Source organism: Haemaphysalis longicornis, unplaced genomic scaffold, assembly GCF_048455015.1.
Source record: "Haemaphysalis longicornis isolate Haplotype H1 unplaced genomic scaffold, Haemaphysalis longicornis Haplotype H1 scaffold_20, whole genome shotgun sequence".
Lineage (NCBI taxonomy): Eukaryota > Metazoa > Arthropoda > Arachnida > Ixodida > Ixodidae > Haemaphysalis > Haemaphysalis longicornis.
Genome location: NW_027526296.1, coordinates 639,703 through 667,676, shown reverse-complemented (window position 1 = coordinate 667,676; position 27,974 = coordinate 639,703). Strand labels below are relative to the sequence as shown.

The 27,974-nt window shown below is 46.0% G+C and overlaps 1 protein-coding gene across 2 annotated transcripts; it reads right to left on the bottom strand.

The window, feature by feature from the left end:
• Positions 1–161: 161 nt before the first annotated feature.
• LOC144172281 (caspase-7-like) lies at positions 162–27,708 on the bottom strand. Of its 2 annotated transcripts, none has more exons than XM_077701029.1 (7): positions 27,639–27,708; positions 19,248–19,290; positions 18,549–18,675; positions 13,349–13,496; positions 6,343–6,518; positions 3,252–3,372; positions 162–648 (listed from the first exon to the last, which is right to left on the bottom strand). In XM_077701029.1, exons 1-7 carry the CDS (start codon positions 27,691–27,693, stop codon positions 404–406), a joined length of 915 nt encoding a protein of 304 aa, XP_077557155.1. In that variant the 5' UTR covers positions 27,694–27,708; the 3' UTR covers positions 162–403. The 2 variants fall into 2 exon arrangements, with proteins under 2 accessions (XP_077557155.1, XP_077557156.1); XM_077701030.1 differs by lacking the exon at positions 27,639–27,708 and adding an exon at positions 26,660–26,900.
• Between the last annotated feature and the right edge of the window lie 266 nt (positions 27,709–27,974).

Genomic DNA, 27,974 nt, shown 5'->3' with positions numbered 1-27,974 from the left:
ATTGCTATTACCGGCACCACGGAGCAATCACACCGCAAATGTGCGTTATAACAGTTTTTAATGCATTGTACACGTGTTTGAGAAATTACACCTTCATTTGACCGGCAAGCATGAACCTCTCGCGAAAAGGAAGCTTTCAAACTTAAAATTTGTGGATTCAATTGAGTTGCACTTCCACCATTTTATTTTCCCAACAAATATTTTAAGCAGTTTTGATGCCCTGTAAAACAAGTTCAAGTCTCCCAGCGCTGTGCCGGTCTGCGCGGGCACCTTTTTACTGGTACTTTTTATTTGCCTGTGCAGATCAGCTTTGAGCAGTTCCTGGCCAACCCAACACACCACCATAGACAAATAAAACATGAAGCGCCTCAGAACTGCTCTGAGCAGGCAAATAAAAAATACCTTACGTTTGCCGTATCTTCGGAAAACGCACGCGACGGATTAGAGTCGAGGTCACGAAGGGCATTTGCTTCGCGCCATTTTTGGGGTCATCGTTGGGCGCATCCACCTCGTGAAAGAGCGCCACAATACGGCACGCTTCTGTCAGCAGGGCGAGCAGGTCCTCGGATCCAGTGCTCTTTTCCAACACACAGCAGATGGCTTGCACGAACCACGAGCCCGTCCTTGCATCTCTCCAAGATAAGAAGCCTGCGAAAAAGGGTATGGAACACGCGAACATGGTGGTGATCATTAACAACAGATGAAACCTATCAGACTAGTATTATTTTGCGAACATGTCACGGTACTAACTTGCCGAGCTTACCGCCTCACAGCCGTGAACTAGCTTTCGTGGCTATGAAGAGCATTTATAAGGCATTTCTAAAGGATCGAATCAAATAATCAGGGGAACCAAGTCGTGGTAAGCCAGTGTTGACGCAGGAACTGCGGTTAGCTCGTTCTGCGCGCCATAATTCAGCACTTGCTTGGTAGGAGTCATTGCCTCGGCACGCACATTTTTTCCCTCAGGCAACTTTGGTAAGCGATGCTCTAAGCAAAGACATGACACCGAGTAACACGAAGAAACCTGCGATGGAGGAGCAAATGGGATTTGAGCGATTGCTTCTGTCGACAGAACGTTTCACAAAGAAGTCATCCAAGAAGCTGTTCACTTCTGCAACCAGCATTCGCGACAGAATCACATGTGTATATAATGCATTTCCGTATTACACTGGGTTTGCGTTGAGCTCTGCTTATTCACTTTGAAACGACATACAAACAAGCCCATGAGCTCCCTGCCTTTGCCTAAATGGAACTGAAGTTCAACACGAAGGCATCGGCTCCTGACTGCAAAATTCAGAGAAGTTGATCATTTTGAGAACGTACATAATATTGCTCATATCGTAAAAGAAGACGGTAAAAGTGAGCGCCAAACGATTTCTATCGAATGCACGGCCGCTAGTGAATATAATTGTACAAGTTTCAATGTATAAAAATTATAATAGTATTTAGAAGTGTATGCATAATTAGGAACAACTACTTGATGTACTACTTAAGAGATGAATTTTGTAAAAGATATGTTTCGTTTTTGTAACCACTCCCGCTGTAATGTCTTTGGCCCTCAGGGTTTTAAAGACGATAGTCTTTATTGGGATACTTAAACCTAGAAATTTTGGTCTGTCTGTATGTCTGTATGTCTGTCTGTCCGTCTGTCTGTCTGTGACTCGATTCAGCCACCCGGCCAAAGCAAAACAATGCCTGCGTAATAGTCTTATATAGTCACAGCTAAATCTACCCGTCTATGTCCGGTGTAATGTTCATACTTGTCAACATTGTTGAAGAAGAACAAGACATTACGGAAATATGAGACAACAAATCAACACAGAAGAGATATTTGCAGTGTTCCTTTATAAAAAAATCAGACATGCTTGACTTTTGCGAAATTAAATACTTCATCAACTGCAGAAAAAGAATTCACTCCGTCGTCACCTGCTGTCGCCCGCGCCACTATAGCTTCTGGCACCATTTTAAGTAATCAACCGGCGACAGTTACGCAAGGTTCCACTAGACAGGTTCCACGTTCTGCTTGCAACGCACGTGGAGTAGGGAAACGCGGTTCTATAAACGTTGAAGTAGGGCGCCTCGATTAACGCGCGCCTTCGCCGTACGGCAACGTTCGCATCGAGACACCCCGTTTGGAGCAGTGGAAAGCGGGAAATTTAAAATGATTTAAGCAAACCTTTGGCGACTTTACCTTGGGAGGAGCGCGACGCAAGAGGAACATGACAGGTGAGCGGGAAAGCGAAGGGAGGCATTTACTTCGCAAAAGCCTATAAAGACTATCGTCTTTTGACGGCATTTGCAACGAAAGGAGCAGATACGCAGGCAATTTTTTTCGAATAAATAAATAAAAAATAAATAAATAAATAAATAAATAAATACGTAAACGTCGCCGTTTTATATAGTAAATAACAGGGGAACAATTTTCAAATTCGCCAGAGGAGATAATTTTAATCTGGCACCAAGTGTAGTGAAAACTGGTAAATTCAAAAGTGTTCAAACTTGCAATTGCACTGTAGACGCGTCACGTGACCTATTTAGCCACCTGAAATTATAGCAACGCCCACCAAAAATACAAATAACAATACTTATTCAAATTTTTATGGTTAGCTTCGTCGCCTCCAACATTTCTACGGTTTGTTGCACGCACAGTTGAGACCTCTACTGTAGTAGAACCGAAACACGTTGCGTGGACGGGCCCAGCGGTAATATGTTGCATAAAAAAATGTCAAGTAGGTCACTCGTCACTGTTTCAGTTTAAGTAATTTTTAAAACAGTTTTTTTTTGTATTTCTGCGTAAGTAAGATTGCGGTTCGTCATCCTGGTTGCGAGAATTCCTTTTGACCGCCTACTCCATGCCGGCGATGCCTGTAGATTCTATTTTCGAACGTGTTGGGGCATTATCAGCAAAGCCGTTTCTGTTCCAGGTGTTTTGAGAGATGCACTTTCCTTTACAATGCAGGCCATATACTCCACAAAAATCTGTTGGCGGTCCTTAGGCCACAAACACTTATGACGAGGTCAAAACCCGGTTGCATATGCTTTTTTGCTTCATGAAGTCGCTTCACGAAATCGTTCCAAACTCGCTTCCCAGCAAGCCGCGATACTAGTCCGACTGACAGAAGGAGCAGTCCGTGTCAAAAGATGACAACTGAGCAGGTGGGTAGGAGGTTGAGCATACTGCAGTTCTACCCTCGGAGTGATGGTATAATGAGCGTGCATATGCTGGCTCAAGCATGTAAGCGATCACTCACCGGGTACCGTTGAGTAGGCAACCAGAAAGTCGGCGTTCTTCGGTATACGGCACGTTGCACCGGAGTCAGCGCTGTCGAAGGCGACGGTGTCTCCCTGGTCAACACCGGCTCCACGGCAGGCCTTCAGGGGCAAAGGAAAAAATAGAACAAGCCAAGGTTTGTTATGGTGCTTAGTCATGAGACGAATGTTGGACAGAAAGGAAACGCAACAATGTGATCAAGTTTTTTTCTCCTTGCGGCAAGACTGCAAGCCGAGGAGTGCAAGAATGAAGGATCCGATTTGCCGTACATGTGAATGCTATGGTGGGGCGAAACTGTTCAAAAGGCTCGAGGTTTGGGCCTGTTGGTGATACATGAGTGGGAATAAAAGCGCTTAACAGGAGACAAGGATAAAAACAAGCGAAGACACCACGAGCGCTTACTTCTCAACAGAAGATGTCCTCCTAGCATTCCATGGAGAAATTACGGCTGAACCAAGCTTGGCGCAACTCATCGCCATGTTCGCAGCCGACTTTAAGGAGGCATTTGATTGTGTAGACCCTGACGCCATATTAGAGGAGTTAGCCGCCAGCAAGTGTGGAGCATACCTGTACAAATACGTGAGAGATTTCTTCGTGGTTTCCATAGGTGAACATGAGACACCACCTTTCCCCAATCAGTAAAATAGGCATACCACAAAGTGGAGTACTATCTCCCACCCTGTTTAACCTTGCAGCCCTCGTGCTCCTCCCCCGTTTTATCCCCCTCCCTTTCTAGTGTTCATTAAAATATTATCTCTCTCTCTCTCTCTCTCTCTCTCTCTCTCTTCCAACCATGAAAATTAGCGCTCTGAAGTTACGTTAGAAGTTAGCTCTCGCGGTGTCTTCGCCAGTTTTCGTCCTTACTTTTGTGGAGCGCTTTCTGCCCCAGTTAAAACTGCATCAACTTCACCTAATTGATTGCATAATTGCGAAGTCGCACGCATAATACGAACGCCTCGTCAGAAGAAAATTGGAAAACGTTATTACAGACGCCAGCTTCACTTGATGTGTCAGAAGTGCTTACGCTAAAAGTAGCTTCGTCTTAAAACCACCCTTCTAGAACATTGTTCAGTGGTAAGATAGTACGAAAGAAGCCGATCAATGAGCTAAAAGTTAGATGGAAAGTTGAATTCAGGATCGCGCTGCAGAACCGATATTCACCTGTAACCGAGGAAGCAGAGACCCCATGGACCTTCCCCTTCCCAGTAAAGACCACGGAATAGAAGGAAACCACATAAGACTCCTAGACGACATGCAAAGGGATGTACGGGCAGGATGACCCTTCACAAGGAAAACGATAAATTCCGGATCCGAAAGTGAGTAAGAAGAGGAGGTACCATCTCGTCAAAACTGTTCACAGCATGTCTGGAAGGGGTATTCAGAAAGCTTGACTGGGAAAACATAGGCCTGAGGATAAACGGGAGTACTTGAGCCATTTGAGGTTTTCGTGTGACATAGTCTTGCTGGGTGAGACTGCCGAACACCTTGCAAAAAACACCTGAGGAACTACAATCAGAAAGCACGGCCTGGGCTAGAATAAATATGAGGAAATCTAATGTAATAAGTAACACGCATGCCAAAAGCGTCCTCTGCAGCTTAGGAAACAAAGCACTAGAAGAAGCAAAAGATTATAGCTACCTCGGACAGGTGGGTAGTGCTGACGAAGCCACGAGTGAGAAATCCGGGCGCAGAAAAGGTATGGGTTAGGAAGCTCTCGGCAAGAACTCCCCAATAATGAAAAGTAAGGTACCTCTGTCACTGAAAAGAAAAATCTACAACCAGTGCATGCTGCCGGTGTTGATATACGGAGCTGAAACATGGCGGCTTACTAAACAACTAGAAAGCAAACCGCGGTCGGCTCAACGGGCCATGGAACGAATAATGTTAGGTATAACACTCAGGCACAAGAAACGTGCTACCTGGATAAGAGAACAAACTAGAATTGACGATTTCATAGTTGAAATTAAGAAAAAGAAACCGACTTGAGCTGGCCATGAAATTGAGGAGTACCGACAACAGGTGGACAATTAGGGTAAAAGAGTGGATTCCAAGAGATGGGCGACTCTAGGAGAAGGGGAAGGCTGATAACACGATGAAGGGATTTATTTATTTATTTTTTATTCAAAGTACCCCTAAAGGCCCTCACGCAGGAGGGTATTACATAGGGGGTAGTCAGTGCAGCAGAAACAAACATATGAACAAAATATATACACTGGGAAAAATAGAACATAAAAAGGACAACGCATGCGCGAACACAAATATGATATATGTAATGTTAGCTCGAAATAACGCGTAAAAAATTAACTCTGTAGAAGCAACAGGGCCTGAATGGGTAAGTTCAGGGCAAAGGAGAAGACTCGAGCAGGGAAGGAAAGGAGCGGTTGGAGGTCAGTGGGAGAAGCATGCATTCATCCTGCAGTGAACCTGATTAGGCTGATGATGATGATGATGATGATGATGGTACTAAAAGAGTTGAGATCCAATCGGAAATAGGAAAACGACTAAATTTATAGCTCCAATAGAATTTATTTGGCGGTGACTTGCTGTTGAGCTTGTAGGGAGTCTCTACTGTGAACGCTGGTGTTGTTGCGTTTGAACTGCCGCGCGCCATCTCTCCTGCCATCTGTGAAACGCACGATGGAAAGAGTGTGCGATGTAGGGGACGTGACACGTTTTGTGCACGCTAGATAAGCGCAGCAGTGCTTGTCAGCGGGGGGGACTCGACAGCCAGGAGAGGGAAGCCGCCGCCAGCCGCCTTCAAGGAGCCCGCACGGCAGCAAGCGGTGAGCCGTCCGTCCCTTCTCCAGAAATTGAAGTGCTGTGGTGAATGTGTCTCCTGTGCCGTTCATATTTTGTTTCCACTGCTTAAGCAAAGCTCATTTTCCTTCTTGCAACGTCCTGTGCGGTAATGTTTTGACAAGGCTCTCGCCTAAACCCCCCTCGGTAGGCAGAACTACATCCAAACTGTGATACGACATTGTCTTACGTTGGCAGGAAAACTTGGTGGCTGGCAGCAACCAGTATCCCCCCCTCCCTATGACGTCACACCGATGGGACGAAATAACACATACCTGAATGAAGAACAGCTTTGGTTTTCCAAGGAGGCTTCTGTTTTCGCGGAAAGGGCTCATGAATTTCTCCCCGGTCATCTTGCCGCCATCGGAGGTGTACAAGTAGCTCTGTTCGGTGCCATGCGTCAGAATCCAGCAGACAAAGCAGTCGTCTTGGGTGTAGTCCCCGTCCCCAACTGCAAGGCATAACAACAGACTCTTACATATGCTCTCCGAGATTGGTCGCCACAAAGTTGTTTAGCTTCAAAAGCAAGAGTTTACGAATTTGGCCTGTTAGCCGGGGATTATTCATACTGCAGATTGGTCGCCACAAAGTTGTCTAGCTTCAAAAGCAAGAGTTTAGAATTTGGCCTGTTAGCCGGGGATTATTCATACTGCAGCTAGGTATTCGCCCAGCGGAAGTGCGGGTGACTCAGGCGAATACCGGCTTTGTTGGAATAAACATGTTAAGTGCGAATGCACTTCTTAAGCGAGCCTGAATCGTCCGCCGCCGTAGTCCGCATAGCAACAGCTGCGGGTGCGCGCGCTCCTCGTCTTCCTTAGCAACGGGGGGAGATGGGCCCGCGCTGCCTGGCCGCTGACATGGCACATACCCACGTGGGGGATTGGCCAGGAATCGGGCGTGAGAAGGGCTAATGCACCCGCTTAAAGGAGTACTGACACGAAATTTCAAAGATGGGCGCGCGCTGCCTGGCCGCTGACATGGCACATACCCACATGGGGGATTGGCCAGGAATCGGGCGTGAGAAGGGCTAATGCGCCCGCTTAAAGGAGTACTGACACGAAATTTCAAAGCTGAGATCCATTCTAGCAATCAAGTACAACGACAACACAAATAGGTGTCTGTGAATAAATGCATCTTTCTTTCTTTGTAGCTGTGTGTGTGTGTGTGATCTCTCTTCGCGAACATTGCCGAACCGCGCAAATTCAACTCGTGCATTCGCACTTTCACATTCTTCCCCTCAGGGAAATGCGGGGAATTTTTTGATGCCACCTGTAAGAAACTCTCTTCCGTAGCCGGCGTGATAGCGCGCACGGGACGGCTCTCCCCAGAAAAAGTTAAACTGAACAGCTACAATGCTTTATTTGGCTCTTACATAAATTACTGCAACTTAGTATGGACTACTACAACTAAACAAAACATCAATAAAATACTTATCTTACAAAGGAAAGCCGTTTCGCCATATCGCAAAACCATAACGAGACGGCCAATACTGTAGCACAAGAATTAGCAGGCCGCGGGACAGTAATGGACTCGTCTGCTGAGTGGTGGATAGAGACCAAAGATAGGTTTGACACCTTTCAAGGTGTAACAAGTATTACAGAAACAATAGAAGGGTGATGGCACCGCCACACCCCGAGCTAACTAGGGAGCAAGCATCAATATTCAGACAAATGCAGACCAATTCATTACTGACCCCGGTCATAATGCCGGACATTACACCAGAACTGTACGCAGACGACACGTGTGTACTGTGCAACAACTCTAGAGCGACTGCTGCCCATTTATTGTGGGACTGTGAGGTGAGACCAGTAGAGGCTTCAATCAGGACCGACCTCCGGCCGTGGTATCAAGACGTCACGCGAATCTACAACAAGGAGGACCAAATTTCCGCTGTCCAGCAGATCCTGTCGACTCTCGAACGGCAGCACCGGAGTGAAAGCTGCGGGGCGTCATCCTCCCTCCGGGGAACAGGGCAACCACCACCACAGTGAATAGCGACGGTGACCGTCTATTAGAGTGGCCAAATGACCGACGAGGGGCTACGTCCGGGCGTAGTGGCAATACTACGTCTGCTGCAGGCATTTATTAAAGTCCTTTTCACTCACTCACTCTTTTTGCACTCACACTTTCTTCCCACGTTACAACATAACCAAGGGAAATTACATGTAAGACTTCCGAATTCTTCACTTCCTCTACTTTTCTTCGTTATCAATAAAATACTTTCTCATACATTGCGCATAAGTCCAGGCCAGAGCTCACGCTATAAATGCCCGTAACACAGACAACTGGCCCAAGCGAAAATTCCGCAATAACTACAAGCTTCAATCACTAGAGCACAATTTGCCATCGATTCTAAATAGATTTGATTTAGCAGCGAATTTGCCTTTAGGACAGCTATAATTGTTCTTTTTGCCAGTAAAAAGTAAACTGGAAACAACCATTTTTGACTGACAAACGAAAATTATTATTTCCCCTTGCAGCGCAAATGGTTTTGCTGATACCCGATTTGTTTAATTGGAGCTTGAAATGGGGCTAGTTGGTTTCTTACTCGGAACATTGCTGGCGCTAGGCGGGACAAGGACGACGACAGAACTGCGCTCCAGTTGTGTGTAATTCGTCGTCCTTGTCCCGCCTAGCGCCAGCAATGTTCCGAGTATAATTGCTTCTCCTTCTTTTATGCATTCCCTTCCCATTTCCATTTATAGATTCTCTTGATGCGTTTTACACATTTAATATATTTTTATATATTTTAATGTTTTTATACTTCAGGGCGTTATGACGTTGTATATTTGCATTTTTTTGTATTGGCGAAATTGTATTTTTGGGAAATGATGTATACCTCCTTGGTATTACATCGTGTAAAAAGACAGTTTGCTACCCTAAATGTTTCATTTGAAATGTTAGAGTTAGTGTAAAATTTCCGTCCGCCATACTGCCACTGCCGTGTAAGGGTTCATGGGCCCAGTCAAGCGGTTAAGTCTGCTTTTCGCCCATGGACCCCTCCAGATGTATTTCTGGGAAATAAAATGATTGATTGATTGATTGATTGATTGATTGATTGAGATGAGCCACTTCAGCACCAACCAAAAAGAGCCTCTTAGTATTTATGTATTTCAGCACGTTTGTTTACAACCTGTACTTGCGGCTTCGCGTACAACGACTTTGACGTTGACTCGGACGTCCTCAAGATCGAGACAGAGAGAGAAAACATTTTAATGGACACAATAGTGGGAGTGGAACCTAATACGGGAATTTATGTGTTGTCCTAGCCGTCTTCGCTTGGGTAACCAGAAGGCTCTTCCAGTCGACACTTGTTCAAAAGTTTCTCCCCCAAGTCAGGAAATAAATGGGTGGAGTGTGGTGGTAGAGCTGGGTTGTGAACGCATTCCAGAATTGTATTGTTGGAGGGTACCTAGTTGTGGAGAAAATGTGCTTGCAGCGGTGTACTATGTGGGGAAAAGTAATGCAAAGGTCAACTAAGGGTAATGCTGAATATAGGCACCGGACAATGAAGTTTGCGCGCGACTGCAACGCCGCCTTTCGCCGCCGCTTAGCAACTCTGGGTCGGTGGATGTCGCGACCGGACATTCAGAGCACGTAAAAACACGCGCGCTTCGTGAGGTTCGACGTCATGTGGCAAAAGGTTTTAAGAAACAGTTATAATTATAAGTTGCAGTGTCTGAAAGGATGAAAATGCTGCAGCAAAGAATAAGGGGCAGCGGCGCTACTGCGGCGTGACGTACTGCCACAATCGCAAAAGGCAGCCTGCCATCCTTCTGTACAGGTTTCTCGGGCAGCCGTGGAGAATAAGCGTCGCAAGAAATGGAATTCCGCAGTAAGAAAGTCGTGATATTTTTTGGCAGTGGAAGGAGTAAAATGAGTAAGATGACTTTATGCGCAGCGCAGACACGAAGGGCCGTAAAGCTAAAACGCTTGCTTTTAGTGTTTCATACACATCGCGCGCTGCGATGAATCACCTGCCGTCGTAGTATTTCCATAACACCAGGTATCGCGGCTTCTGCCACTATTGTTTCATCAGCAGTAACCTTTTTTTAGCGACATTCATGGCACCGAATGGATGCCAAAAGGCTGCACAAGAATATGTTCACAGCACTTCGCGGGTGATGCCAAAAGCAATGTAAATACGGTCAATCCGCATTCCGCTGATTGCCCTACTTTGTTCGGTGAAGTGTACAGAGTTCGGCCACGCATACCAAGCTAGAGCGTGGCAAGCTATCAAAGGCAAGGTTGCATTCACTCACGCTGACTTCTTCAATGTGTTCTGCGTACTCTGAAAGTTGACGTTATTATTGTTTAAGCAGAGGATGGGCAGGAGGGGGAAATACTTTTTTGGAGATTTCTGAACGGCCTGAACAAACTGTATCACAATAAGCGGCTAAGATGACTCTAACATTACCGACAAGATAGAAGCCGAAACTAAACGAAATTTTCGTAAACACAACCGCAGCTACGCAGCAGATTTCCGACTGTGTGGAACTGCGTTTACTGTGTCATCAGCTAAAAACTTTTAGAATCCGTTGTTAATTAGTGACGACACCAACCGAGCTGAACAAGGGCAACCGAAAAAGTAACTGTAGTGTGGCTGCGCGAACAGAGGAAACAATAACACAAACACGCTTCTGTCGTGGAGCGCTGTCGTATATGCTGGGGCCACTTTATTAGGTTGTGAAACAAGGAAAAATTAATACTGACATGAATTGGCGCTGTAAATAAGCTTCCCTTGCTGATAATGGGACTTCGCAATGATTTCCGCCCCATCAATTTCTTTCTCAGTAACTTCTCGCGCACGCGAGGCCGACAGTAATAGTTCAGCCCGGTAATTGTCCGGAAATCGCTCAGAAGCACTTGAGACATGGTGAAACTATTTGCCGGAACAGTTTTCAAGAACGAGACACCTTTCAAAAACAATCGCAGAATCGCAAAAACAAATAACCGAGAGGTAGCAATACATGAACACGCGCCCGCCGTCTGGCTCTTACCGACCCAAAGTTAGCTCAATCTTCCGCGGGGCGGCGCTGGGTGTACTTATTCGTCGCGCCCACTCAGCAGTGACCGGTGCCTATAGGCCTAACAACATACCCACTCAGGTGGTCTCGTCTGGCCAGTGACGATGACAAAAGGAACCGTATTTTCAAAAAAAAAGGGCGTCGTTTTGAAGCGGCGCTGTAGTGGCTTGCAAATGCATGTATTCTTGGGTTGGCGCGCCGCTTTGAGGGGTAACGGAAAGGTGGACACCCTAGGGAGGAGCACTGTAACAAGGGTGCAAAGCGACAAGCGACACGACGCAGGGCAGTGCGCGTAGCTTTGCGCCCTTGTTACAGTGCTCGTCCTTAAGGTTTTAACCTTTCAGTTGCCCCTCAAAGCGGCGCGGCAACCCATGAATGCATGCATTTGCAAGCCACTACCGCGCCGCTTCAAAACGACACCCGTTTTTTTAGAATTGTGGACATGTTGACATCCTAAGCCATTTGGTTATGGCGTCAACACATACCCAGTGGCAATTCCAACGCACCCACTCAAGACGATCAGTCAATGACGATATTATGTTATCAGCTGCCGTAAGAAGTTCATGGCCAATCCATAAGTCCAGACTTGGGTACCGCGTCACCATACCAAACTCTAATCTTTGGATACCCATTCTTTGGATACTCAAATCTGTCAGAGGCTCAAGGCCAGGTCACCAGTGTTCCGTAGCAATCACACCAATACATCCACCCACACACGCGCTTTCAGAACCTAATGAGAACTGATGCTCACGTATTCTCCCATATGAGATAACCTAGGTGCTGGCGCAACTTGTCTGTGTCAGAATCTCCGTTTACTACCGGGTTTTCAGTGTTTAACTTTTTCATTGCCCATTCGACATCTTCGTGAAATATGGAAACAGCCTCATCATCGTAGATAGACGTTTGTGCATAGGTTAGGACTACCTTTAACTTACACGTGGCAGTTCGCGCCATTACAGCTGCTACAGCTCCTTTTGGGAATGCTGTAGGAAACCTACACATTTACTGCTTTGTTTTTACGATCGGCAATCCTACTCATAACTCCTTACTTTTGTCGGAGTCACCGCATATAGCCTGCGGATACGTAGTACGAGGTCTGTAATATACGTGAAACACGAATGCGGAAAGTCTTCGGTGGGGTCGGTACTCATAAACGATAAGTTCCACTTCAGCCGCTTTTAATTGAGTCACGGCCTTAGTCCCGGATGTTGGATCATTCACACCGCCTGCGGTTTTCGCGGCGGGTGAAGCTCGTTTTCCCCACAGGTACATATGAACAGAGATGGCGGCAATGGGAGAATAAGCTGCTTGGCGCTCCGCCTTGCCATAAAAGCGGAGGAGCATAGGATCTTTTAACTGCTTCCGCCAATGGCGAAAGCCTTGCTTGGTCAATGCCCGCGCGAAAAATTGTCATAGTTTTACCCGTAGGTAGAACTGAGTCAAAGAGGGGAAGAAAACGTACCGGACAAACTGTCCCAGATGTCACTGCACCACGTTAATTTGTTCGCGGATTTTTCATTACCCTACGCGGTGACGATGACTCGCTGCGGACTCTTCGCCATGCAGCCGCTCTTCTCTGCCCAAGCCATGCTTTGCGCTTCAGGAGATACCGCGGAGGGCGGCCAATCAGCCACCGACACAAGTTAACCGCTGATGTTTATTCTAAACGGTAAGCACCAGCAGTAACATCGTTTCTGTGCGCATTAAGTTCTTGAACCACATCGCTATCATCTTCAGCACGTTATCAATTGGCGTAGCAATTTAGGCATTTTAGCCCGGCTAACATCGCCAAACTTCATTAAAGATCGTTCTCTCTCTCTCGTGCTTTGCTTTTAGAGCGGCCGGCTCGCCAATGGGGGAAGGAGGCCCGCTGCACAGAAGACACTGATTAGGTGCATTTGTGCTACAAATTTGGTGCTGCTCGCGCTGAGGCTTAGTTTGGAAGATTAGAATGGAGGATTTAGTTTCTGAATAACTATGGACAGTAATTGTGAGTTGATGATTATTTTGCGTGTTCTTATATACTTGTAAGCGAGTTGTGGGCTGCTTAGACAGCATGAACTGCACGCATGGCTGACGGGTCAAAGGGCGAGCACCCAAGCAAAGCCGAGGATGGGCGCCTATAGGGCCCCTGTTCACCGCGTTCTGAATTGGCGCAGACGTATATGTTATGCATAACCCCAGCGGGGTTGCTACATTCGCACGGGAATTTGCACCGTAAATTCAGGAAACATGTTTGGGTAGTTCAACTCACGTTGTCGTAGTACCTCTTCCGTTCTTGCCTTCGTTAGATCGGGATGCACGATGACTTCGAAGCCAAGTTCCCTGAACTGGAGGTTGAGCTGGCGGACGTCTTCATCGGTGCCCGTTCGTTCTTTTAGGTTTGTATGGCGTTGAAATGTCTGTGAGATACCATGCAAATTTCGGTGAGAATTTGAAAATGTGCACTTGACAGCAGGAGGGTTTAAACATCGCTGGTTGGACGATGCCGCACACGACACGTGGGTAACCGTTTCAAAAACTATGTTGTGCGTCCACGCAATTCGATAGCACGTAAACGTCATAGCTTTGCTTGGAATTATTCACACCAAGCGGAGTAGCAACACAATTGTAGCGGCGAAATTGAATAGCCTGTACTTATTTCCACACAGGGTGAAAAAAGCGCTCAATGTGCTTCGAACTGTTCAGGAAATTTGGGGCCGGCAATGATATCGGTGAAACAAGAGTATTCCGAATGGCGCAAAGTCCGTTCTTCCCACCATCAAAATATGCGAGGTAAAGTATAGACGGAAGGTAGGGAGTAGAGGCCGCACCCGGAACGCAAGTCCTGAACCCCTTCTTTCATTCAAATAACACAAAAATCTATATTTCAGAGAGAGAGAGAGAGAGAGAGAGAGAGAGAGAGAGAGAGAGAGAGAGAGAGAGAGAGAGAGAGAGATAGATAGATAGATAGATAGATAGATAGATAGATAGATAGATAGATAGATAGATAGATAGATAGATAGATAGATAGATATATAGATAGATAGATAGATAGATAGATAGATAGACAGACAGGCAGACAGGCAGACAGGCAGACAGACAGACAGGTAACTGAGTTGTTTACTGGGGAGTTGGTAATCCCTGTCTAAAATCGCTCGTAATCCCAGGCGGCATTGCTACTTGTCATTTCCTTTATAAGATCCTTAAAGGCCCCAGGGCGCAAAATAAGGGGGGCACCAAATACACGTCGTGATAGTGTGCAGTTTGGTGTAAAGAGATACATATTACAGTAACAAACACGCGTTTGGTGTTTTGATCACCAATAATTTTTCTTATTGATAATTAAATGGAAAGCGCGGTCGTAAGGCTCCATTAATTTCTTTCAAGCAGTAGTTTTACTTCTAGACAGAATAGTAACTGAATTCGAAAGACGAAACAACGGTTATATGCCGCACAAAATTGCTGTTCGTCCGAGTCCGCATCAAATCAGAAAAGCTTGCTCGTATCATAAAAAATAAACAGGACACCCAAATATAAATCTTAAAAGTGAAAAATGACAATTGATGTTTGTTATAGGCGCACAGGCATTGTGATCATTACCACCACGGCTGCTTATGCCTCGGTGTTCAACTTAAACCTGTAATACGAGTGGTAGGTGAGGAAGATTCGCGATACGTTTTTGTTACATGTACTCCATCCGGAGTGGAACATGTATTCAGAAACTCCAATTATTATAGTAACGTTTTGACAGGAAGAATGCAGAAGAACTCATGGGATCAGCGTACTGCGCAAGACATAAGGTATTTTTGGAGGGCCACACGAGATCCTGAAAAGCAACAACCAAATTAAACCCAGTTCCACCAGTGTGAAATCTGCCGAAACAGCGGAGCTGTGGTTCTCTTGCGTCGGTTCGAACGTAAAAGGGCGCTCGTGCAAGAGGAACCCGCGACTGCGGGGCCACTGCACCGTAGGTCTTGGAACCGTCGGTGGGTCTGGGAAGGGCGAGTGAAGGGCGACAAACAGCAGACGGACGACAAGCCTCGAGCTTCAACAGCTGCGCTTTTTAAACGTAACAGCTAAGCCACCGCTTGCTGATGAAGGGAAAGCCGTGCAGACGTGAGCCACAGAGACCTCTTCTCGTCTGTAATCAACAACAATGCATATGTTCTCTATCTTTTTTGTTTTTCCCTGCGACCTTCTGACTTGCTGTCGTCATACTCGCCGCTGTCATTGCTGTTATCCCAAATGGCACAATTTAGATTCTGCGACAGTTGGCGTTTCATCCTGTGCTAACCTCACTCCGCCTGCCCAGGGACTGTGACCTTTTGCGAAACCATGGTATTAAAAAAGCCCCGGAGTGTTTGAAACAGGTTCATTTAGGGTCGGCGCTCCTTCTCAGTCTGGACTTGTTTATCCAATTATTTTTAATAATCATGACAGCAACAATAATAGCTTAAGAGTAAAAAAATGTGTCAGCGTATCTCACAACCTTCAGATTATGGGGGGTAACGCGTCCAAGCTACGCCTGCATGGGCTATGAGGCGCGGTGTAGTGCAGGGCTCCGGATTGATTTTGGCCACCTGGCGATGTTTGAAGTGCGCCGAAGTCGTAGCACAAGGGTGTTTTTGTTTTTCGCCTACATCTGAAAAGCCCCCATGGTCGAACACGCATTCTTAAGGCTTAGCAGCACAGCGCCCTTGCTCACCACTGAGCCACTGAGGAGGATCTCCCACGGCTTTAGCGAAAACGTTGCGGAGAGGCAACTAGAGCAGTCCTAATAAAAAATATGTCAAAACATAGCCATTGCACATAAGAAAATGAAAGGAGAGGACAGAAAGGAAACAGTAAAATAACAACTAAAATTGTTGAAAGGAGGTGGTGGAGGACAGAAATGCATATTGGAGCGGAAAATGCTGTTGTGGGTGGCCTTCCTAGTCCGGATAGCCGCGAGTCGTGGTCGCTGCTCTTGCCCGAGACACGATGTTAACCTGCGCCTCTTGCAGGCAGCTGGTCAGCTCGCACTACCACTGCTCCAAGGAGGGGGAAGGGGGGGTGTGGGTGTTAGGGGCAAGTCCAGACAAGGTGGCATGTGGTATTGGGGGTTTTACAGGATGGCCATTTGTGGGGGTACATGGTTGGTGATACGTTGTGTGGTATTTTTGTTGTGTTGCAGTGTGTCTGGGTTTGTAGTCGTCGCCAAAAGCGTGCGTCGTCGGTGTTGAGAGATGGATGAGGAGGTGGGTAAATTGGACAATTTCGACGCTATTGGTACAAGATGTCATTGCAACGGCTCGGGACAGGGAGGTGATTGAGGGATTCCGGGGGGTCTTCTCTGGTCTGGCTTCAGGCAATGCCCGCGTAGTTAATTCACGGGCAGCGGCGTGCGCCGCCTCATTTTCTAGAAGGTTGGTTGGGCCTGATGTCCACACAATATAGATGAAAGGCAGCTATTGTATGTGTTGTAGTATTTTAAGGCCTTGAGGCGAGATACATCCTTTTTGATAGCTGCGGCATGCTTCCTGGAAGTCTGTGATGATGGCATGGTAATCTGTCGTGGCTGTGGTTGCAGCAAAAGCTTTGAGCGTTTCTTCTGCTGTCGTGGAGGTGGTAGTGGGTAGCGTGGCGGACGTCAGGAGGGTTTCTTTGGTGTTGAGGGCTACAAGGGTGTGAGCTTGGCGGTTATGGTATGCAGCTGCATCTGGGGTCGGGGTTTTTCGGGGTTCTATCTCCTGAGACACTAGTCTCAGGAGATACCGGACTCGCGCTGCTCATCGGCCTTTGTTGTAAAAGGGGTGCATATGGCATGGAATTGGGCACTTTTAATGTTGGCACGGATTTCGGGAGGAATGCGAGTGGGTGCTTCTCTCGGAGTTATGACGTGGCGGCAAAGTCTCGTGAGAACAGTGCGGCCTGTATGTGTTAGAGACAATCGCGTGAGTTTGTTGGCTTGTTGGGTTTCCAGCATTACTGACAGTGTTTTGTGCCAGCCTAGTTTAAGGAGGAGCCCAGTCGGCGTGAAGGACGGAAGTTCGAGGGCTATTTTATACGTCTTATGGATTATGGCGGCAAGTTTGGAATGCTGTTTGGATTTCAACTGCACATAAGGTGTTACGTATGCTATGCGGTTGGTCAGCAGTGCTTGGATGATACAGCATGTCTTGTTCCTTTAAACCATGGCGCTGGGTGCAGATGCGTCGAATCAGATGAATCAGTTACGTAGTCGTTTGGTGTAATTGTGGCAAAAGTATCTCCCCCGATCCATCGGCGTGAAAAGGGACTCTTAGAATTGGAAGGTATGGACTTGACGTACGGGAGCAGTGGCGATTGTTACGGATGGGTTGGGCGCAGGTTTTGGGGTTCGACCGCGTGTTCTAGCCCGGAGCACGAGAAGGGTGGATTTGTTAGGGGCGGAGGTGAGTCCTCGTTGCTCCAAGTATTCGATCATGTCGTTGATAGCTTGTTGGAGGTTGTCTTGCTGTTGTCCAGAGGAGGTGGTTGTCGTCCATATCGTTAAGCCATCCGCGTAAGTAAAAGGCATGGTGGAGGGCAGGAATGTTGGGAAGTTTTGCCAGCATTTCAAGGGCGATAATAAAAAGCAGAGGGGAGATTACGGAGAGAGACGTAGTTCTTGCAACTACCGCCTGACGAACAACATTTTAAACTACCTAAAAAAAGAACCGCACAGTCAAGCAGAACGTTAAAATTGTATTAAACAATGCAGTATGTCGACGGGCGCTGATCTGAGATCCTTTGATTACAGAAAGTTGAGCGCGAACAGCGGCACATGCCGACATCCTGGAGATCTTGGCGAATGATATGCAAAATCCACTCCTGACCCACAAAACAAGGCTGCAGATTCTGCTGCCTTTTGAAGGGGCCATGAAGACAAAATACAAGTTTGGATGATTAAAAATGCTACTTTGCATCAATAAAAATGATACCAGTCTTGCCACAAATTTCAAAGAAACAATCAAGACGTAAAAGAAAACATGTGAAACAGTGATGACTTCTCAATTCCTTTCAGGAGATATTTCTATGGCTTCATAGCATCTTGTTTGTCCGATTGAATGGCCACCGACCTAAGCCACCGCTAAGTAACATGACTGAGCGATTTCAGTGGATCCTCTAATCTGTTTGATCATACCTCTTGAGTGCTAACGGGCAGCGAACACACTCATACTGGTGTTTTTAGTGCTTGCCTACAATGCGTCACCCCTGGCTACAATACGTCCCTGCAGCGCGAAAGTTTAAATCGCTCTTGCACAACCGTCTTTCTGGCTGGAATGGAGCTCAGTAAGTTACCAAAGGTCACCTCTCTAAAACTGAACAGACCGGTATTTTCTTTTATGAGCCCATTCCATGTGTTTTCGCCAAGTCATCGAGGCAATGATGAGCTTGCCGCGATGCTACAAGACGTCACGGAAGCTAGTACCCCCCCCCCCCCCCCCCCAAGATTTTCCGGGAGCCCTCACCTTGTAGTTGAAGATGACACACTTCCCTCGCCTTCCGCTGCGAATGTGGTACTCCACATCGTTTAGCTTGGTAAGTAGCTTCGGGTGGTCGGAACTCTTCGATTTGGGGAAGTATTCGCCCAGTAGCCTGCGGGAGGAGCAGCAGTATGAGGAGTCATGTATTCAACATGGCGTGTTTGTGGGAAGTGCTTGTCCAAAAGCTCTGGGTTTCTAATGGAAGCTTCTAGCGAGGTGGGCTTCTGATTGCGTTACGATGCATGATCGCCGCCTACGAGCACAATACTGAGGGACATTTGTATCTGCCGTAGCAGCAGCAGCGCTGAAAGCTCGCCTCTCCGAACCAACGCCACTGCGTTTAACTTCAGAAAGCAAGGCTGAATTGCACTCCTCCTGCATGTTAGACGGCAAGAAAATAACAGTTCTGGCACTGGTTATTTCCGGCAAAACTACTAATTCGGTTGTGGTATTCGGTTCGCGTTCAGCTGAAAGCCGCGTTCAGGTAAAACGCAGCACTGCAAAGCTCAGTCTTACATGGCCTTTTAGGAAGATGAAGGTGGGGTGGTAGAGGCATGATAAGCTGGCGTAAAAATCTGATGGTTTTGCAATCTGCGTACGCCTGGATGCTGCACAGGAAGAACTGGTGGTGTCGTTTGTTTGGACGCTGGCCACATTATCACAACATTGACACTGCACCCTTACCTTTCGTCGAAAGGTATGGCGTCGGCCTGGCTGACTTCTTTAGCTGCACCAGAAAAGAAGGGAGGAGAAAAGGATACAACTTTTTCTAGAGTAAAATGTGTTTAGAGAAATCATATAAACACAAGCTTCAGTAATGGCTGGCTGCATCTTATACTATGTACTGATTTTACCAATGCTTCCGTTTAGGCTTCCGTAAAAGCCAATGTTTTCTCAGCCTGGTTCACTTGTTTCGAAGTCAGAGCACTAAAAAGACAGAAGAGATAACTACGTGCCTTAGAGTTTCTTCTGTCTCTTGACAGCCCTCTCAGGTGTTAGGGAATGTGAACTGTGCAGCAAATATGTTCTACTTGAGTTCCGAAGGGGCATGGGCGATTTGATTTTTGCGTGTTTGCAGCTATTTTGTGCGCCATTCGTAGAGAAGCCATTGCAGAAACTACGTCCCAAGCCTGCACTGCTTTAACAAGTCATTTTTCCTTTTCTTATTTGTGAACGGTGCAATTAAACTACGGTCACACGACGCTCTCTTTGTAACTTCCGTTGTGCTTCTGAATCTGTGCAGCTGAAGTGACCGACACGGATTTGAATTTGGTGTAGGTAATAGAGTTTCATGCTAATATACACGAGAGGGAAATAGCGCTATTCCTGTCCTACTTGGCTTAGGCAGACACAAGGCTCCTGTTTTGTCTCGAAGCCATAATCAACAAAAACGGCAACATCTTTTTCTTGTTCATCTTGCGTGAAACCTGTAAATGATTCCTGTCGAATAAATATTCCTAGAGCTTCAATTTTATAGCAGAACAAATTTGATTAATCTGCCACAGTAATAATGGTGCTTTGTTGCAGTTAGAGGCAACTTTCAAGCCTGCGCATGAACCAATGCAAGAAGTGGAACGTGCCTGCTCTTTACATGACGGAAGACTCGCTGAAGGGCGGCTCGCCAGGACAAGGGTGCCATATTGCCCTCTAGTGTATATTAGTATGAAACTCTGTTGTGCCGGTGACTCACAAAACAGGATGGTAATAGGGCGCCGGTATCACAAAACTCATAACTTGTGTTTGCATTGCCTGTATGAGCTTTTGTGTCATCGCTTCCTTTCACTTTTGCACCTCTCATATTCATGTGGAGTAGGAAGCCAAGCTCGCTGCCACGCTGACTTCTCCTTATTATTAAAGGCATTCCTCCTTCTCCTCCTCCTCATAACCTTGGTTTGGGCGTTTTACGCTGCGAAAATCCATAAGCAAATCGTTAAGCCGTTGTAAAAAGGCAACTCACTACCCTTGGTGGTGAGACCTGCCTCACTTTTGATGTAGGTCGCAGGTTTGCCTCGTTGTAGAAGTATACGGGAATATTTGTCCGGTCAAATGAAATAACTCCAGTAGTTATTTGCTGGCGTCCAGTATATATACGACAAGCAGCGCCAAAGGTGTACATACTCATTCGGCTTGGCAATAGATACGGTTTTAAGACGCGCTGTTAGGCATGCAGGGCTATCAGTGTAGGCATAGGTCATTGTGGGCTAAGGAAATATTGGGAATACAAGGCAATGCTCATGGATCAATCGACTTCCTCCGCGGCCGCTCTGCAAGTTTTAGGACGGTTGAATAGCGGAAATGTGCGTGCTTTAATTCTGATTTAAAAAAGAAACAATTTACCTTCGAATGCAAGCTGAAACAACTTCAAATTTTGCAATCTTTTTGTTCTGAAAAGGTCATAATACGGTACGGTACGGTACGGTAATACGGTAATACCGTACAAAGGTACGGTAATACAATCACAGCGCTGTTTGCGTTCCTTTTTATAGCGTAGTGTTCTTTGCCGAGTAACCCCATGGCCAGGACGACGTGATGTCCTGCATTCGCACAAAAATGCAAAATTTGCGGAAGTAATGAATTAATCGGTATAATGGCGCAAATGGACAGAATTGGTCGAGCACAACAGAAATATACCGCAAAACAAATAAAATTGGTAGAGAAATGATTCCGTGATATCAGAAATGTGCACCTTTTCATCTCCCCCCAAAACTGTAAATTAAACAAAAAAAGGCCACAAAAACGCTCAAAATACGAATAAAAATATCAAAAATAAGAAAATCGCGTAGCGCTCTGCATTTCCACAAAAATGAATAATACGTAGCTGATGGAAGTAACACATGTAATCGTTGTAGTATCGTAAATGGCGATAATTTGTTGAAAAGAATTTTCAAAATCCCCAATATAACCAAAATAAGCAAAATAATAAATACAAGAATGACTATACGAAATCAAGAATTTCCATCTTATAAATCTTCTCACAAAACCGAAGATCATAGGCACAAAAAAAAAAACACAGAAAAGAACGTTCGAAATACAAAATAAAAGTGCAGACAATGAGAAAATCGTGTAACTCACTGCATTCCCACAAACATAACTGGCCGAAGTAAGACATTCCGTCGTTATAATAGGGTAAATGAAGAAATTTCCTCGAACAGAATTTCGAAAAAAAGCACAAAACAAAACATAGAATTTTTTTCACAATAAACTGACGAAATAAAAAATATGCATATTATACGTGTTCTTAGAAAAAAGGATGACTAAGCTAAATAACAATAGCTAAACAACAATAGCTAAATAACAATAGCGAGAGCGGGCCAGCCCTGCATTGCACCTTGCATCAGCGGAAAGATACACAATTGGCAGAGAAATGGTTCTTAATCGCTATTGCGGTATAAATTTACATGATTGACGAAAAGAAGCAAAAGAAAACGTAAAAAACCCAAAATAAACAAACGTTTATGGCTACTCATAGGCGAATCAGGCTGCAAGGAACTCACACACTACACATGCGGCATGAGAATGCTACGCATTCTCAGACAATTCTCTGAGTTCGTGCAGATTTTTTACTAGATCTTTGAATCCTTTTACCGCAAGCCTAAACTCACACAGATACCCAGAATGAGCGAGTTAGTACGCGCGTAAGAAGAGAGCTGAGTGGGCCAGGGAACAAACGCGTGTTAAGGACATATTAGGAGAATTTAATGAAATGAAATGAACGTGTGCAGGGCGTGTAATGCGAAGGCAAGGGAACCGTTGGTCATTAAGGGTAACAGAGTGGATACCTAGAGAAGGCAAGCGTGGCAGGGGGCGGCGGAATGGTAGATGGGCAGATGAGATCAAGAAGGTCGAGGAGATAAATTGGTCGCAGTTAGCACAGGTCCCGGATAATTGGAGATCCATTGGAGAGGACTTTGCCCTGCAGTGGGCGTAGATAGGCTGATGATGATGATGATGATGATGATGTCATTGGTTGTAGATCTCAGCTGAGTTACGGGTGTGATGAACTACGTAGCCGGAAACCATCATTTCAGACATTCCTTCAACTAATTGTCGGAAATATAAACGTTCTATGCTTATTACACTTAGCTACGCCTCGGACCGCAAATGCTTGGCGGTCCTCAGTTGTCCAAAGCAAATTCCAGCTCAAAGCTCTTGCCCTAACGTATCCGTCAGTTGCCAGAAAAACACGTGTAATCACTGCAAAGCACTAAATGGCGAGCTCAGTCACGAAAAAAAAAATAGCAAGCGTGGTTACCGATTCAACGTTTGCAACGCTTCCCATAGCCAGTGCGGTCGAAGAGTGCCAGCTATGGATGTCGTACGCGGGCCGCCTTACTGATAAGAGGCGTCCAAGGAGAAAGTTCGGTCACCTTCTGTGGAGGGGCGAGTTTTACAGATAAAAGGCCAATATGGCTCACCTGTGCTGTTAACGCGGCATTTGGAATCGTCACTCCGGAAAATGTCTATATCATCCTATATCAGTCGATTTATTTGTTTGTTTAAGGTGTAGGTAAATAATTCTTGTCATCTTTGTACGTTGCCAATTTGCTCTCATCACCCGGTTTATTCCTTACTGATATCCTTGGCTTAAGGTAAATATTTCAGTCCTAAATGCAGGACTGCACTGTTTCAGTTTCAGTTCATTCCATGTAGATAAGGAAAATTTCGCAGATAAGGGAAGTTTCACAAATTAAACAATGCCTTGCACTCAATTGATTCATGGTGTACAAAGTGGGGATTAAGAATAAATACTAGTAAGAACAGTTCTATTATAGTCAGCTACAAAAAGGGGCCCCTGGTTGCTGGTTATTCTTTAGGTAATGCTACCATCAACAGAACTGTTCAGGTTAAATATCTAGGCATCACACTTACAAGTAACCTCAGTTGGGAAACGCATGTTGACAACATCTGCCAGGGTGGACTGCAGATATTGGCATTATTGGAAAGAAAGTTACGTAATACCCCTACTTCTGTAAAATTACACGCTTACAAAGCCCTAATTCTACCTAAATTGGAGTTTGCCGATGTTACTTGGAGCCCTTACCAACAATGCTTGATTAGTAAAATTGAAAGAGTACAGAATTTGGCCTTGCAATTCTTTTATTCTGTTTATTCGCGTCACTCTAGCGTAACCACTTTACGTAATAGGGCAAGCCTCGAAAAACTCGAGAAGCGAAAAACTCAAGAAGCGAGAAAGACATTTTCTCAAAAATGTCTTTATCAGCTTTACTACGGTCACTTCAAATAGTTGCAGGAATACTACATCCAAGAGCCTTTCAACCGTTCAGCGCGAACACAACAATGTAAGACTATTAGGCAACAGATCAGCCACATTAATATGCATAAATTTTTTTTGTTTCCTCGTGCAATTTTTTACTGGAATGTTTTACCTCAAGAAACAGTGAACTCAATGTCGCTAGAAGTGTTTTCTCAACGTATTGGTAATATGTCTTTTTAAGTGTTTTTTTTAAGATGGAGGTGAAAAGCAAAAAAAAAAAAAAAAAACGCCCGTGTGTACGACATTTCGGCGCACGTTAAAGATCCCCCGGTGGTAAAAATTAATCCAGGGCCCTCCACTACAGTGCGCCTCATCGCCTGCGTTCCGTCGGCGCGTTCAACTCTACAATCAATCAAATAACGTGTTGTTTCAAAATTGGAATACACTATCATTGTGTTCTTGTCCACACCCGTTTGTGTCAGCATATTTACGCTTTCACCTATGTATGTTGTGCATTTTAAAATTACGCCAAGCAACACTGATGTAGTGTCGAGTTGTATGTTGTATTTCTGTCGATGTGTTTTTGTGTGTGTGTGTTCATTCCTGCATGGGCCCGAGAAGGGCCTGCAGTATCTGTAAATAAAAAAAAGCGTAGTTGTTGGCAAAATTTCGCGGTGAGCGTTATATTCATCTTTGCGCCTGAAGTACGGATTCACTTTATGAATACCTTTATACGCTAAAGTTCGCAATCTTATTGCCAATTGATTACAACAAACAAAATACTGAGTGAACTTTGGCAATTCATGGTCAAAATTAATTTTGTCCGGAACAAAGAGTAATCTGGAGCAAGTAATTATTTCCTTTTAAAGCTGGAGGGGGCCCTTTGCTACAGGTGGTATTTACTCAAAAGTTTAGCGGGCGATTTGTTCGCTTGGCAACACTGAAAACCGCCATGAAAGTAACCACTGTCCCTGCGCGTGCACCCGCATCTGGCAGAAAGAAAAAACACCAGCGCGGATTGTCTGCCGCGTTTCAACCCGATTCTCGGCAGTGGCGGTGTCAACAGATATGTTGACTGCACTCACATCATGTGGTGGCGCTCTGCTTGCCCTCGAGCCCTTTGCATCCGTCGTTTCAGCCGTGGCGTCAACAGATATGAATAGTAGCAGGATGATTTTGAAGTGATGCTAGGATAGAATTGATAAACGTAAAGATTAGGAAGGCGCGGAAAGAGTAGAGAAGAGTAGTTCCACTGTCGCACACAACGCGCTTCGAACACTGCTGGCTGACGTAACGCTGTGTCCGGGAGACGAGAAGCCTCGAAGGGAACGGTGAAGCGCGGAGGAGAGCGAGCTTGCTGTGACGAGGAGCAAATCTGCGGTGGTTCCAACAACTTCTGAGTTCTCTGTAATGGTAATGGAGTGTGGCCGCCAGACGGCCACTTGGAAGCGGGAGCTCGGACTCGACGGCCGACATTAGGAGGGCGAAAACCGGGCGACATTCGAATCCAGGGCGGCGGCACGCGTAAACAACGGGCGGAGCCGAAACGAACTCCCTGCCAGAGCGCCGTTCGGCGTAAACAACGCTGCGCGCTACCCGCTTGCTCCGTAAACGAATGCGTAGGGCGGAATCACGTGAGAGCGGACGGCGCATTCCGCCGCGGAAAGGAAAACGTGTTTCCGTCGCTTAGAGAAACCCATGTTTCTCCGAAATGTCACCCTTTCGATATCGGTGGCCCGGACTCCGACGGCTTGATGCGTGTGCCGCTATGATGGTGGCCGCGCGTCCCCGTTGCTAATTCGACACACATGCTTGCCGGAATGCACTCCACGCCAGCGAATACAACCTAAATGGCTGTCTTGTCTCGGAAGGTCATCCTTTCTAGGTGTCACAAAATTCTACATCGAAACACAACAAGCTTTCTCACCGGCGTTTTCCCCCAGGAAATACTGGAATGGGCAACTTGTATATATTGTTAACATAAAAAAAAACATTTTCCAGTTAGAACAAGCAGGGTAATTCTCCAGTTAACAATGTATTATTTTTTCTCTGTTCGTGCCGGTATCACAGCTGGGGCTTCTACGATGTTAAACAAAAAGACGCCGACGATACGGCTACACGGTATGCAGCTCTTTCGAAGGAAATGATTCGGAAAATGTTTACAGATGTATTGAATCGTACAATGTCTTATGAATAAATTGCTGTGCAACTGATGGGATGTAAATACTGCATACGAAATAAACTACAAATGCCAACTTGTCATAGACGCACGAATGGTGAGATCGGAGACGCTATAAGAATGTATGTCGGAGACAAATTCCCTTTGCCTTAGATTTCCTCTTGTAAAAATGGCTGGGTCGCGAAGAGCATCTTTCTTGGACGGACACACTCGGAGAAAAAACAGGCCGCTAAAGCTCCGAATCAAATAAACTAACGTTACGATTCCGGCGATCTAAACTCCCAGCCTTCGTGCCGCTCTTAATAAAAAAAAGGTCGTAAAAGGTTAGTAACAGCCGTATTCACGAACTATTTACGAACCTCACTACCCCGCGGAACGGTTCGTAGGCCCTGCCACTAGCAACTGCATGGTTAGGAAATTAACTGGATGTGTACACTGAAACAAGTAGCTTGTAAGTGTTCCGTTAGTGAAGACCACAACCGTTTTTTTAAGGGCGAAGAGTCAGCCCCGCACCCCTCCTTTGTTTTTGCTCATGTTGCTTACAGGCCATGTATTTGAGTGACATTCATGACAGGATCTGCACGTTACATCACTCGAAACAACAAATAATTGTGGCGGGCGATACAGAAGTCCAATATGTAAAAATCAACCAATTCTTTCGCGTTTAAAAACTGTGATGCGAGTGCGGAACTTCAAACTTACCTTCTTCGCCGTTCCTCGCTGCGTCTTTTGCTTGAAGGGCGGACATCCTTTCCGCAGACGCACCGCGCGCACTAATCTCAACGGTGAATGCCACGTAAATGCGGCCGCCGACTCCACGCCGTTAGCTCGAGTGAGGCTGAACTGGCCGCGAAGCTCGCGAAGCGGTGTTATCGCATCGTCACCGATGGGTCCTTCGTTTTGCTCTCACTCATTCATTTTTTCCCCCACTCTCTGCACTCCTTTCCACAATGCGCACACTCCCATGGGTACAAGTTAAAAGCGGAAAAAGCGCACGTATGTTGCACCCCGCTGAAGCAACGCCCCCGTGACGTCAACGCGCGCGACTTTTGAAAAGAGATGGCGCCGAAAGCGCCCGAGCTTTTCTTTTTATCAGCAAATTCGGCTGTAAAAATTTACACTAACCCGGAAATTAAGTTCCCTAGGTGTGATTTCGTGCCTGCTGCTTTTTTGTGCTTCCTGAAACACTCGCACTAACAAAAACTTGGATCCATGCGGAGGAACAGCCGGTTGCAGGGATAAGGCGCAGTGGCTACTCCCGAAGCTGTTTTTAACTGGTAACCCACTTGTATAGTATAGTATAGTATAGTATAGTATAGTATAGTATAGTATAGTATAGTACAGTATAGTATAGTATAGTATAGTGTAGTATACTGTAGTATAGTATAGTATAGCGAGGGGATGCTGCGGCCGCTATACCAGCAGAGCGCGTTCCCAGCCCTCGCTCTCGAGCTCTGCAGGATGTTTGGACGGACTCCACGCAGTTATTCGTAAAATGAAGCTCAAATTTTAGTCTCAGGCATGCTTGAAAACTCACACGACTAATTTGCAAGGTGACATACCTGGAGTTGTTAAGCAGGCCGAGAAATCCCGTACGCATGAACGCTTTCTAAATTGAGTATTTTGTGCGTGTATATTGTGCTCAAGAACGATGTTATAATAATGTTATAACGTGACTTACTTGGTTCGCATTGCTCTGTTACTTTAACTTGTGGGGTTCCTGGCGTCCGAGACATTGCGCAAGCGATCGTTTGGTGCCGTCAGTGCGGCGCTTTCTACCCTGGAGCCGCAGATGGCGGCGGATCCGCACACACAGCTTGTGTAGTGCCGGTTAGTGTCACTAGATGAAGTCACGGAGTATTGGAACTCTGTTCTCCTATTGTTCCCTGCCGCCGTCATGATCATTGTTCAGTTCGCATCACGTGACATTTGTATACACTGCGACGTTTCCTGAGTGTGGCAATTTTGTTATTTATGCGTTTTCTGCCGGTCAGCTGCGGTAGTCACAGCTTGCCCT

Bases quoted from the DNA above. Each gene is read 5' to 3' on its own strand.
- LOC144172281 (XM_077701029.1), bottom strand. From the start codon at position 27,693: ATGTCTCGGACGCCAGGAACCCCACAAGTTAAAGTAACAGAGCAATGC. The intron at 18,676-19,247 runs GTAAGGGTGCAG...CTCCTCCCGCAG, and splicing joins GCCATACCTTTCGACGAAAG to GCTACTGGGCGAATACTTCC. The intron at 6,519-13,348 runs GTGAGTTGAACT...TATGCCTTGCAG, and splicing joins GGAAGAGGTACTACGACAAC to TTGGGGACGGGGACTACACC.